The sequence below is a fragment of the Mauremys reevesii genome, linkage group 2, assembly GCF_016161935.1.
Source record: "Mauremys reevesii isolate NIE-2019 linkage group 2, ASM1616193v1, whole genome shotgun sequence".
NCBI classification, from domain to species: domain Eukaryota; kingdom Metazoa; phylum Chordata; order Testudines; family Geoemydidae; genus Mauremys; species Mauremys reevesii.
Window position 1 is genome coordinate 193,533,507 of NC_052624.1, and position 14,337 is coordinate 193,547,843.

Below are 14,337 nucleotides of genomic sequence, written 5' to 3' on the forward strand. Positions count from 1 at the left end.
GCAACTTGGCACACTACACAACTAACTACATTATATTTTGTTGCTGGGCTCCTGTTGTGTACACCTCTTGATGCACTTAAACAAAAAGAGTACCCAGTGGAGAAAAGGAATCTCTGGGGAAAGCCATATTTAGAAATTATCACATGCTGCAAGCGGCAGAGCTCTCTAAGAGTTGAACTACTTCAAATTCCTGCTACGTGTCTTCTTCATTGGCATTTTTGTAACAGCTTTTAGCTTTTTAGCATATCACCATGCTTTACACTTGAAAGTTGGAAGAGTATGGACACATACCATATGTCTTCTGTGGAATTCAGTTTTCTGGCCGTCGAGAAAATTCCACTGTTTTAGGGTTGAACTTTTAAACTTCTAGTTAACATTTTTGATTAACCTCCAAAATTTTATAATTATTCTAATGTCATGCCCAAAACACTCATATGTCAAAATGTAAATTTATAATATTCAGGGAATCTCTTTATATTGGTGAGAATTTATAATTGCTTCCTTCCTAGTTTTTTAAAGGAAAGTATTGAATAAGCATTTGCTCTTTTAACTAATTTTTTTAGTCTTATTGTAGAGTCACTAATTACAATTCCATAGTGAAGGTTGACCTCATCGAAGTTAAAGCAGAATATGTCCCTAATTTGTGACAGTCAGCTATGCCAACCTGTTGATGCAAAGAGCATCTGAGGTAGCCATTAAGATTTTGTGCTACAGTATGAGTTTGATGAAATCAGAATATGTATTGCTTTTCAGAGGTCAGAGTGAAAGCCGTATAACAAGAGAGTGTTATTGACAGTGTTTATAGTCAATGTAAAAGTGGCAAGGAAGTAGAGACTTTTTCCTTAACTTATTATTTTTTTGCTTTACAAGTTTTGAGTTGAGGTGTGTTTTGGTGTATCAGTAAATGTCTCTAATTAAAGGTTCTGTGTATTTGTTAAATCGTAATGACAAAGTAACATGAATAGTTTGAAGCCTTTAACAGGCATCTGTAGCTCACCTCTTGTGTCTAGGATAAATATAATTACATTGTTGATCTGTGACATTTTAAGAAGTTTAACAGAGCTCCTACTCTCCTGGTCAAGCAAAAGCTCATGTATATGGGCTTAAATTGTGTGCCCCAGTTAAAGAACACTTAGTCAAGCATATAGTTAAGTGCTTTTTTGAATTGGGGCCATAATGCTTTTGAAACACAAGGCTGGCTACTATATGAGAGCTCAACTAATTGGTTATGTCTGCTGTAGAATTAAAAGTAAGCTTTTTCCCCTTTTTTTTATGTTGTATGTATTTGGTTCAAAATTCTGATTTTTCCAGGAAGCTATTCATGGAGTCAGGTCATGCACACAGTATAAGTACACATATAGAATAGCATATACTTCAATAGCCTCATCAAAATATTGATGCTAAGGAGTACATTATTTTTAAATTGGATCAGTGAAGCAACTCTTTCACCTGTACCATAAAGATGGTGGTGGTTTTGTATGAATGACTTGAGGTGGGTATCTCAGGATGGGCACATAAAATTTACTTTCCTTTTGTCTGCATAGTTCTTTAGCAGAACATTAATATTGCACTTCCTGTTAAATGCTCTGAAAATTCTTAATTGACATTGTTTCTTTGACTTTCTTATCTGTTTGACTTAACATTTTCAGTGACTTGACAATCCCCACTGTTGTCGTATTGAACACTTCCAACCAGCAGTATTTTCTACCAGATAGATGCATTGAGAGTACCGAAGACCTGGTTCAGTTCATTAATAGTATTTTAGATGGTACAGTCGAAGTAAGTCTCCCACTTTGATCTGATTTTTTTAATCAACTGTTATCTTTTATTCTCTGGGCAGTTAAAAGCAGAAAAATTCATTGGCCACTTTTAATTGTAATGCAGATAAGTGTGCATTATCTGTCTGTTCTCCTTAGTGTATTCTCATTATGTAGCCACATTCCTAAATTGTGCATGTGTCCTTGGCACTGCTTTGTATACCCCTGAAAAAGTGTTACTGTTGGATTTACATATATTCCCTCCCAGATCTGAACTTTAGGCATATGTTTATTTAATAAGCTGTGGCCACTACTCATCTCTAGGTCAGCCTTACTTTCCTGTGTCATGTTTACTAAGAATTGTATTTTAATGTTTTCTAATTCAAAATATGTAATTCTTAGACTCCACTTCCATAGAAGATTTCAATTTTGTGGAAACTATTTTCCTTCAGAAAATCGTTCCAACAGAAAATTTCTGACCAGCTCTAATTACAGACCCTATCTTGGTGGCGATCAGATGTTGAGTTCAGAGGAGCAGACTGCCAATCTCTATTTAAATAGCTGTCATCAGACCCAGCTTGTTCAATGGTTGTTAATGTTAGTCTCCACTTTTGTGAAATTCACTAAAAATACTCAGAGGAACAAGAGGTTAATTCTTAGACTGCTACGCATAGATTCATGCTATCTCCTTTCCTTTCCACTTCTTCAGAGTTTCTTTTGAAAATTGAGATAGTGGAAGGAACCAGGGGGTGGAGTCTGGGCATCTCAACTTCTTATAACATTATACTCAAGGTTTAAATCCTTGAGGAAGCATGCATATGGCCTATAAGCATAAACGATGATCAATCTTCCAGACAGGGAATGAACAAGTGAGAAGTATTGAACAAGTATTGATAAGCTAGTTGAACTGGTAAGTAATCAATATGAGTATGTGGTAGAGGAGATGGTGAAGAATACCAGTACTGCTGCTGCAGTTGACCTTGTTCAGTTAAAGCAAAATGATCTTTGAGTGATGAGAGAATGTCAATCTTCAAGAGATTATTGAAACATCTGCTTTTGAAAGAACTTGAAAAATGACTGAGCATCATGAGGTACAAGAATATCAACCCCTGATATTTGTTCTTTTCTAAGGGAAAAACAGGTACTGGGAAATCCTTTTGGAGTGACTAAAGGCTGCATAAATTAGGGAGGCAAATGAAGCATAAAAGGTGAAGTTGTTATAAAATTTAACTGAACAGCACTGATTATTTTGATACCTGTTTCCTTCGACATTTTAGGCACAAGGTGGTGATGGGTTTCTGCAGCGAATCAAGAGAATAATTTATGATGCCAAGTCTACTGTAATGGTAAGTAAAATCCCACATGCAGTTGGAATACAAAGTAGAATAGCATCATATTTTCAAGTTCAAAAAGACTTGTATGTCTTTTAAAAAAAAAAAGAGTCAAAAATACCTTTACTTAAGTCACTGAATATATTCCCAGTAATTACACACATTCTGGATTTAAAAAAAAAACAAACCCTTAAATGATTAAAGAAAAGTCTATAAATTGTTTTGAAATATATTTTACAGAGTACTGAAATGTTGAATATTTGGTGTCAAAAATATGACGGATAGTTTCCTTTTTATTTCTTGTCAATTTAAATGAATAAGGTCAAGTTAAAAGGCATAGCACTGGAGGATTCAAACGCTATTCAAAAGCTTTGTTTCTGACACTTCTGGAACCCATTTACTGACAGTTATGGAACCTACTTACACTGAAAAATGTTACTGTCAGTCCATTCAGTTAAGGCATAATGGGAGAAAATACTATACTTAGTGAAGTTTTAAAGCTGTATTTTAGGTTACTAGTCTTATTTTTTTTTTGCTTAGAAAAGGTCCAGATGAGGTACTGAATATCTTTTGTGTAAATGTATGCATGTTGGGAGAGGTTTCCCTTCTTTTTATAGGTCAATTAAGGTTAACAGACCTTGGTGTAAAGATTTGGCTAAAACCATTTTCCCCCCACTGCAGACAAGCAAGAAAATCTTATAATAAATTACACACAAAAAACTACATTAAAAGAACATATTAAGGTTGCAAAGTCAAGCACTTAAAAGTTAGGAAATACCAGTATTAAAGTTGCCTGTGAGACTTTAATTCATCTCCCTTATGCATACACCTCAGGATACTGTCTTTAATTACATGATCACATACTATTTTTTTTCCCCAGAGGAACCCTGATTCAGTGCACAGCATGGACTGTGCTCACTTAATTAGCAGCTATTCAGTATTTTGTTTTTTTCCCTGTTCAATGTGCCCCCCCCAGACCATATTTACTGCATATTATTTGCACCCTGCTCTGAAGACAAATTATTAATTTTTGCATAAGCTTTTATATGCTGCTCATCACTACAGTTTCTGAGTATTTCACAAACTTTAATTACTCTGTCTTCCCAACACCCCTGTGACATACTCTCAGACTTTAAGACAAGAAGGGAAGATCATGGTCATCGTTTGACTTCCTGCACATCATCTGACTCAGCAACCCACTGCTGTAATAGACCATAACCACTGAGTTATTGATGTCTTTAAAACACTATTTAAAGACTTCAAGTTACAGAGAATCCACCATTTACTCCAGTGATTTGTGCTCCATGCCCAAAGGGTCTCTGCCAATCTGACCTGGAGGGAGAGGAGGGGAAGATTTCTTCACCACCCCAAATATGGTGATCAGTTAAACCCTGAGCATGTCAGCGAGATCCACCACCCAGATTTCACCACCTTTGAAAGAATTCATGGTAATAATTCAGAGCTCTCCTTTAGTGTCCCATCTCTGGCCATTGGATATATTTACTAACAGCCTGAGATGGGTCACTTGTTATTGTAGGTAGTCTCATCATACGAATCTGTCCATAAACTTATCAAGCTCAATCTTGAAGCCAGTTAGGTTTTTTGCTCCCTCCTCTGCTCCTCTTTGATTGCTGTTCCAGAACTTTACTCCTCTGATGGTTAGAAACCATCATCTAATTTCAAGCCTAAACTTGTTGATGGCCATTTTATATCCATTTGTTCTTGTGCCCACATTGGCTCTTAACTTAAATAACTCCTCTCACCTTTTTACAGATGGGGAACTGAGGCACAGAGAGATTAAGGTCAAAACTATCCACTAGTTTAGAGTGCCTGATTTAAGACATCTAGGACCTGACTTTCAGAGTATTTAAAATTATATAGCACTTCATATGTTCCGAACACAGCCTTCACCAAGTTCAGTTGCAGCTGAGAGTGCTCCGCACTTCTTCAAATCATACCAAACATCTGAAGTCAGATAGCCCTAAAATTAGAAACACTCAATTAGTGCCCACCCATGAAAGGTTGGTTTAAATGACTTGCTTAGCATAAAATAGGAAGTCTGTGTCAGAGGCAGGGATAGAATCCAGTTCTCAAAAGCAACACTCAACAGCCTAAACCATGAGACCATCCTTTTTCTTCCTCTCCCCTGCCTCATTTACTGCATAACTTCCAACACTGGAAAAAAACTAACTGTGAGCATGCATAGAGAGGATGGAATCTTTGAGATTTTAGTTGTTAAACTCTAGCAAGTCTCTACTGAGCTTGTACTAACTGAGGTAGGCTTACAACTTGGCCAAATGTGAACAGATTTTCCTGGGGGTGTTAAAAGGCCATCTTTGCACAAAGGCCACCCACTTGCCAAATATCTAGTCCCTGTTCTAAAGCCTGGGGCACTAGAGCTTTCCAAAGAAAAGATTGCCAGAATTCTTTTAACACATAAAAATGTTACTTTCCCTATCCTCATTCTCAGAAATGTCTGAACTGTTTTGGATAAAATTTATATATCTATATCTCTCTTTATATATAATATATATGTTTTCAATGCCAAGTGCCTGTCTGAGGCTGATTTTGTGTATGTGTGTATATAAGTAATATATAAAAATCAGCCTAAAGCATACACCTAGCATTGAAAATTTCAGCCCCAAACAGTTAAAGTTTGGCAAAGTAAATAAAGACAGGGTCATTTAATGGGAAGTGTCAGGCAACTTTAGTATTAGGTGCTACTGCTGGTACATTTCAAACTTCAGTGTGTTTTTAAGGTCTCAATATTTAACTCAGCAGTGTCTCATGCCTCTTTTCAAATTACAAAATACATAGTTCTTATACTACTTTTCACCTTTCTAGCAAAACCGTTTCTCTTCAGGTTCAAAGATTTTCACAAGTTTAAAAACAGCATAGGCATAATGGCTCTTACACCTTTTCCAAGAAAACTGATTTTGTCTATTTTAGAAATAAATATAGTGAAACTTGTAAGAAATGCTGTAAGGTATCTTAAATATCCCCTAAAGTGCTTTTGACTTCAAATTATATTTCAACAGTCTGTATTCAAGAGTTCTCCACTTCTGGGCTGCTTTCTCTTTGGTCTGCCACTGGGTGTCATCAGCATCATGTGTTATGGAATCTGCACAGTTGACACCGTTGGAGGTGTAGAGGAAAATGAGACGTCTAAAAAGGAAACTGGAGATAGGGAACTTACAGATGAAGGCAGTGAGGAAGAACAAGAGCAGGAAAACAAAGAAAAATCTGCAGAACTTTCAGATGGAGAACATGGACAAAAACATATATTTGATAAGAAAAAAGACTAGGTTGCCTAGTTTAAAGGATTCTGTAGAATTTCAAAATAGCCTTATTTATTGAAGTCAGTCATTTAATGATGATCTTCACAGAAGAGGACCTTTTGTCTGTATTTTGCTAGTTTTGACTTGCATGTATTCAAATCTTCTTATCAAATACGGTCATGGGAAGAGTGGGGACCTGAACGCTTTCTTAATTATTTTTTATTAATATTTTATTATTCTGAGTGTTGTGTCTGAAGATTAATGCTCCTAAACTGTTTCTTCACAGGCAACAATCAGGTAAAATATGCTATAGCCCTGGCTACATGTGATAATCTAGTAATGTTGTGGCCGGCATATATCAGGATCATCTTTTTATATGAACAGAAGTGGAAAAATTGCAAGGAAGTTTAGAATGAAACTTGTAAATCTTACACACCCTTTGAAATTCTGATGGCTAAAGATGGCTTGGGCTTTCCATGAAGACACTTTTTTATTTTAGCTACTGTACATTATTTTGAAAGAAATACCTTTTTTATGTTTTAAAGTTAATTTGTTATTAATTACAGAAATGCTTTGTTATATCGCAGTACTAAAATCAATTACTGGCAGTTTCCCACAGAACTTGTGTTTAAATGCAAGACCTAAGACAGAGTTATTTATTAAAATAGTTCCTTACTAATATTTTAAACAAGAAACAAAGCCAGCCTTCTACATTTTTCTGCCCTCAACCCGCTTCAAAACTTCACAAAGCAAAACAGCTTACCAGGGGTCTCCTCTCCCACTTCTGGCTCACCAGAGAGCGACTGCAGAGACTGGAGTGGAGGACAACTCCTGACTGGATGTATCATTGGGCTCTACATCTTCAGCCTCCACCGCTTCATTAATGATCTCCTCCTCTGGGTTAGGTCCACTTCCCACTGGCTCCAGACCCGCCGAAGTATCCACAGTGCTCTTTGTGGTGGAGGTGGGCTTGCCACCTAGGATAGCGTCCAACACCTTATAAAAACAACACAACAACGCAAAGCACCAGAGCGGACGTTTGCCTCCCTTGTCTTGTGGTTCCTCTGCTCCTTCACCTTTGCTCTGCCCTGCAGTGTTGTCCTGGTCATATCCCTTTTCATGCAAGCTGTGCGCATTCTGGCCATAGGTATCGAAATTGCTACAGCTGGAGCTCAGCTGGGACTAGACAGCCTCCTCCCCACAAACACTTATCAGATCCAGTAGCTCTGCAGTGGTCCAAGCGGTAGATCGTTTTCTGCGTGGGGCCACCATGGTTAGTTGGGAAAATGCAATGTGAGCTCTACATACCGAGCAAACAGGAAGGGGAATTTCAAAATTCCCTGGGCTGTAAAGGGGGAGGGGCGGAATGTTGTTTACCTGATGTCAGGGCAGCAGAGTTGAAACTGCTGACCAGAGTGGTCAGGATGAGCACTGTGGGACACTGTCCAGAGACCAACAAGCGCTAAAATCAAGCATGGTGTCTACACTGGCACTAAGAGGCTAAAGTCTTGGTGCAGAAAGACCTAAAACTCTCGTTGGGGTGGTTTTATTACAGCGCTGCAACTGAGGAGCTTCGGGGCAAAAAGTGGCTTTACAGTATGTACGCCTCTGCTGTTGTGTTGCCAAAAGCTGCCTTTTGGTGAAAAAACTTGCCAGTGTAGACCAGGCCTTAAGTGCAGATTGGGACTTATTTTTAAAGAAAAAAATGTTATTTAAACACACATTTTTGAACAAGGGTTGGTGTTGATACTTACATTGAGATAGCTTTTGACTACAAGTTGTAGACTGTGGAAGGAAAGTTAATGGAGCCATCGTTAGCACTGATAGAGGGATATTTATCAGTGGAATGCATTTTCGTGAGCTATTTAATCATGAAAATCATTTTTAATATAACCCCATGACACCGAATGGGACTAAATTTTCTCCAGAGTTGAGATCTCAAGGGATAAACCACAGAACAACCTTTGTTTGTTTGTTTTTTTGGTTGGCATTGATGCCATGGAGATTACCATAGCAACCAAACTTATGCTCCTCTTTCTCTCAGTACTGAAGCTATATAAGATTCAGTTGGATAGTGAGCCATGAACTTTTCTAGCTTTGATGTTTTTAAAGGACATATTATAATATAATACAATAGTAATGTTTTCTGTATAAGGCAGCTTAATCATTTAATAAATGCTATAACACTGAATTAAGAGAAATATTTCTAAATATAAATATGGATAATCTTAAATAGAAGATTTTGTGTTGGAATTAATCTGCAGGTAAATTGAACTTGAGATAGCAACTGCTTCGTTCTTTTCCCTGTTGTAAAAGAAAGTTGGTTCTTCTTTTAAAATAGTTTAGTAACATCTGGCTTTGTACAGAAGCTGCAGTGCAGAACACAACAAACTAAATGCCTGACTTGAGAGACTTTGCAGTGGAAGATGAGTACATCGTGGAGATTAATAATTTATTTTCAGAAAGCTCATTGGTTTTCTTTGAGCTGTTGTAATTGACAAATTTAGAATCCTGCATTTTCATTTTTTTAGGAAAGAGATTCTCCTACTGTCCCTGCTTGAAATGAATATCTTCCTGTAGGAGAGAGAAACATGAGTACTTTTACTTATCAAATATAAAATTGCAGGTGTGTAGTATGGCTTTTTTGGCCTCCCCCCGCCCCATGTGAATTTCCCCTTTTCATTTATAATAAATAGAAATACATATTTTAAATTTGGGTAGTTTGGTTGTAAATAGAAAATTGAATTATCTTTTTAAACACTTTTTTTTAAGCTGTGGACGACTTTCCAGACCTTTTAGTCTTAGTTGTCTTATATTTGAAGAGTGAGATGCTTGTAGTTATTTTATATTTTGTTTCAAAACTTCTTTAAACATAGTGCAGCTGCAGTTATGTTATGTTACAAAACACTTCACTTAATAGTAGGCCACTTGAACTTCCAGTAACTTTCAATGCTGGCACAACTCAGTGCTAAATAATCAGAATGTGAGTCTGATCAGTGAAGAATATCTTGCTGCTTTATACATTATTTGTGATTTTTATTCCGCTGTGAAGGTTTCAGTTAGGATCTTAGTCTTTTCAGTTAGTTATTTGAACCTAAATATATAATTTGTACAAGGTCAAAAGTTAAAGTGGCTTTTTTGGGACTTCACTGGTCATTGTGTTGTGTTTAGAAAATTTTTTAAAATATCCGACACCTCCCCCTCCCCCCCCGGAATGCTGTTGCATAGAATTCAGTTTTAACCACCACCCCATATGACTTAATTTTCCATAGTCTTATTTTGTCAATAGTTTCTGTTGCTACAGTAGTAGCCAAACACTTTGTTGAGAAATGGTCTAGTGAGAGATGGACCTGGGGATAATACCTACATGCACCATGAAAGACAGGACTCACTAGTGCCTGGTGTGGAAGTACCATTAAGCTGCCAAATTTCTGGTGGTTTGATCAGTTAGAGTTAATAGAAGAGTGTCTGTCAGTCACTTTATGAATTGTCAGGATAACCAGATGTGTACTAACCTACAAAAATCCAAGTTTTAAATGCACTGCTGTTTTCATCAGGCTGTGCGCCCAGCTGTGTCTGCTTAGGATGTGGAAAACCACACACAATCTTATATTTAAAATTCCCTTTTAACTTGAAATATGTGTAAAGACAGGCTTGTGGTGTAAAATGAAAGGATTTTTGTTTGGTCATGTAAAGAACACTGAGAGGGGGAGAGGGTTTTCTATTTTATCTTGGATGGATGCATTCTCTAAAGGTTTCTGAAAACTTAATGTACTAACTTCTTGAATTAATGAAATAATGCTGCTTTTGAGGTCAAATGTAAGCCTTTGTTTTTCTACAATAAAGAAATTGAAAAGATTCTGCTGGCTTTTATTCTTTAGTCATGCTGCATTGTATATGGTTGGACAAATTATTTTTGAAGGGCCAGCATTTCCTATAACATTCCTTATTTTGTGCCTAAAATGTGCTAATCTTGTTCTGGAAATCTACATGGTTGCTCTCAAAAAGAACACTGGCTTAATCCAATCTGATACCTTATTCCTGCATTATGAACGTCCTCATTAAATTATTTCCACTGACTTCTTGCCTATTTCTCTTCTTGAGTTATTCAGTATAACTAACAGTATGAAAATACACTTAGGAAATGAAATTTTAAAAATTGTGGTCCCATGGCTTTCCTCAAACTCATACAGGTGTTTCTTCAGCCAAAGGGTTTAATTTATACACCCTTTTAAAATAAAATTTTGAAACTTTTTTCTAAAAGCAGTTTTGAAAGAAGTTATACATCCCATGTTTTTGGTGTACTAATTATTATTGAACAACTCTTACAGCAAAGCTCCTTTACTGGTTCAATATCTATTTAGAGATAACCACAGCTTCTCCCAACATTTTAAAGCACATCAGGCAGTAACTATCTTTTGTATATCTATTATAGGGCTATCAAGCAATTAAAAAATTGTGATAAATCACACTGTTAAACAGTAATATACCATTTGGATGTTTTCTACATTTTCAAATATATTGATTTCAATTATAACACAATACAAAGTGTACAGTGCTCACTTTATATTTATTTTTATTACAAATTTTTGCACTGTAAAAAACAAGAGAATTTTCAATTCACCTAATACAACTACTGTAGTGAAATCTCTTTATCATGAAAGTTGAACCTACAAATGTAGAATTATGTACAAAAAAAAAACTGCATTCAAAAATAAAACAATGTAAAACTTTAGAGCCTACAAGTCCACTCAGTCCTATTTCTTGTTCAGCCAATTGCTCAGACAAACAAGTTTGTTTACATTTGCAGGAGATAATGCTGCTTGCTTCTTGTTCACAATGTCACCTGAACAGGTGTTCTCATGGTACTGTTGTAGCCAGCGTCGCAACATATTTACGTGCCAGAAGCGCTAAAGATTCATGTCCCTTTGTGCTTCAACCATCATTGCAGAAGACATGCGTCCATGCTGATGGTGGGTTCTGCTCGATAACAGTCCAAGGCAGTGCGGACCAACGCATGTTCATTTCCATCATCTGAGTCAGATGCCACCAGCAGAAGGTTGATTTTCTTTTTTGGTGGTTGAGGTTCTGTAGTTTCCGCATTGGAATGTTGATCCTTTAAGACTTCTGAAAGCATGCTCCACAGCTCATCCTTCTCAGATTTTGGCAGGCACTTCAGATTCTTAAACCTTGGGTCAAATGCTGTAGCTATCTTTAGAAATCTCACATTAGTACTGTGACAAAGTTCCTCCTCTACCTTGGTGAGTCCTGTGCTTACTGGCAGATTTGCTTGCCTCACAGATTCACCCTGTGGGTCGGGAAACAGCCCAGAGACCTTCCCCTCTGGTAGAAACCACAGTCCTGGTCAATTCCTCCTGTGTTTGATCAGGAGTTGGGAGGTTTGGGGAGAACCCGGACCCACCCTCTACTCTAGGTTCCAGCCCAGGGCCCTGTTGACTGCAGCTGTCTAGAGTGTGTCCTGGTACAGTTATGCGACAGCTACAACTCCCTGGACTACTTGCCCATGGCCTCCTCCCAACACCTTCCTTGTCCTGACCGCTGGACCTTCCTCCTGGTATCTGATAACGCTTGTACTTCTCAGTCCTCCAGCAGTATGACTACTCACTCTCAGCTTCTTGCATGCCTCTTGCTCCCAGTTCCTCGCACGCACTTCCTCTCTTCTGGCTCCCTGGCTCTCTGGCTTGACTGGAGTGAGCCCTTTTATAGCATCAGAGGAGTCTTAATTAGAGTCAGGTGCTTAACAGCCTCACCTGACTTAGCAGGTTAATTGGAGTCAGGTGTTCTCATTAGCCTGGAGCAGCCCCTGCTCTGGTCACTCAGGGAACAGAAAACTGCTTATCCAGTGGCCAGAAAATCTCCCTTCTACTACTCTGCTGTTCACAACTGGCCTGGGTCTACCACAGTACTTTCTTTGCATTTTGTCAAATGGGCAGCAAAAGTTTTTTGTTTTTTTTTAAATGAACATGTACTGAGTCATCATCTGAGACTATTATACCATGAAATATATGGCAGAATGCGGGTAAAATGGAGCCAGAGACATACCATCCCCCCCTCCCAATTTAAATAACACATTATTTTTTTAACGAGTGTAATCCGCATGGAAGCATGGCCTCTGGAATGGTGGCCAAAGAATGAAGGGGCATAAGAATGTTTAGCATATCTGGCATGTTAATATCTTGCAATGCCGGCTATAAAAATCCCATGCAAACGCCTTTTCTCATTTTCTGATGACTAAATAAGAAGTGGGCAGTCTTATCTCCCATAAATGTAAACAAACTTGTTTGTCTTAGCGATTGGCTGAACAAGAAATAGGACTGAATTGACTGGTAGGCTCTAAAGTTTTTCATTGTTTTGTTTTTGAGTGCAGTTATGTAACAAACAATCTCCATTTGTAAGTTGCACCTTCACAATAAAGAAATCTCTACAATACTGATATGAGGTGAATTTAAAAATACTGTTTTTGTTTATCATTTTACAGTGCAAATATTTGTAATAAAAATAAAGTGAGTGGTGCACACTTTGTAGTCAGTGTTGTAATTAAAATCAATATATTTGAAAATGTAAAAAAAAATCCAAAATATTTCATAAATTTCAATTGGTATTCTATTGAACAATGCAATAATTGCAATTAATTTTTTAATCATTAATTTTTTGAGCTAATTGCATGAGTTAACTGCGATTAATTGACAGCCTATATCTATTAGATAATCTTTTAAAATGTGGTTGTAAATACTGACTTAAATCCAAAACCTTGTCTAGAGTGGCCTTTTGCCCGGGCTGCGGAACTTTGTTAAATTCTTAAGTGTTCCTATGGTTCGTAATATGGTCTGTTGGCCAGTGTAGACATACCAAACCACTAGGGTACGGATTTTCGAAGCACAAAGTACGCTGGGTAAAAGAGAATCATCTTTTGCTCTTCTCTAGCGCTTTCCATCTATGACTCAGGCACTAACTTAATGAATTTCTCTTTTTTGAAAACGTTTTGCTGCCTTCATGTCAAAACATTTCTTTGGCTATTTGAGGTGAAGCAATTTCTTGCATGACAGGCTGGCTAGCGGCTTCTCAAAACGTTGAATTCATGATTAAACAAAGACTGTGAATGGCTTGCCAACTACAGAACCAGTTTCTCCTCCCTTGGTTTTCACTCAACTGCTAGAACAGGGCCTCATCCTCCCTGATTGAACTAACCTCGTTATCTCTAGCTTGCTTCTTGCTTGCATGTAGAAACCTGCCCCTGGAAATTTCCACTACTTGCATCCGAAGAAGTGGGTATTCACCCACGAAAGCTCATGCTGCAGAACGTCTGTTAGTCTATAAGGTGCCACAGGATTCTTTGCTGCTTACACAGAACCAGACTAACACGGCTACCCCTCTGATACTTGAATTCATGATAGTTCCTCCTGGTGTTGAAACCAATGAAATTCCCATGGTGGGGAGGGGTCATGTGTGCCAGCAGAGCATAATCATTATTCCTGTTCCTGTAACAAAAAGTCATTTGTGTCTCCACATCTGTCCCCCTTTCTTTTACTTATCTCTTCTCTGTTCCACCCTCAGGTTCTTACTCTTTGGGTCCCCCCCCACACACATTTTTTAAGTTTAGTTTTACTGCTACTTTTCTTTATTTTGACCCTGTTGATGTTCTAGAGCACCAATTTGGTTCTAGCTCCCAGATTTCCTGTTGCCTACAAATTTCTCCACTGCCAGCTTCAGCACATGGTGTGGGAGTGATCCACCTGAGCTACTTTTTAGCAAACTTAGACATGAAAGCAAACACCGTTATCTCCCTGTACTGTGCCCATCTCTAAGCAAAGCTATTCATTTTCTCTCTGGAATACCAGTTTTACACACCAGTATGTTCAAAGCATGATGGAGTACTTAAAAGCAGATTGTTTGTGGCTGCTGTTTACCAATGAGTAGTAAAATCCTTCCAGTTATATAAATATTATAATT

General features: G+C 37.7%; 1 protein-coding gene across 2 annotated transcripts in view; it reads left to right on the forward strand.

Moving 5' to 3' along the window:
• The window catches only part of TMX3 (thioredoxin related transmembrane protein 3), a 59,699-nt gene extending 49,472 nt beyond the window's left edge, over positions 1–10,227 (forward strand). For both annotated transcript variants that reach the window (XM_039523366.1, XM_039523368.1), the window contains 3 exons: positions 1,650–1,779; positions 3,035–3,103; positions 6,127–10,227. In XM_039523366.1, the coding sequence (XP_039379300.1) occupies positions 1,650–1,779; positions 3,035–3,103; positions 6,127–6,393 (466 nt within the window). In that variant the 3' untranslated portion in view covers positions 6,394–10,227. The remainder of the gene's footprint in view (positions 1–1,649; positions 1,780–3,034; positions 3,104–6,126) is intronic.
• The last annotated feature ends 4,110 nt before the right edge of the window (positions 10,228–14,337 follow it).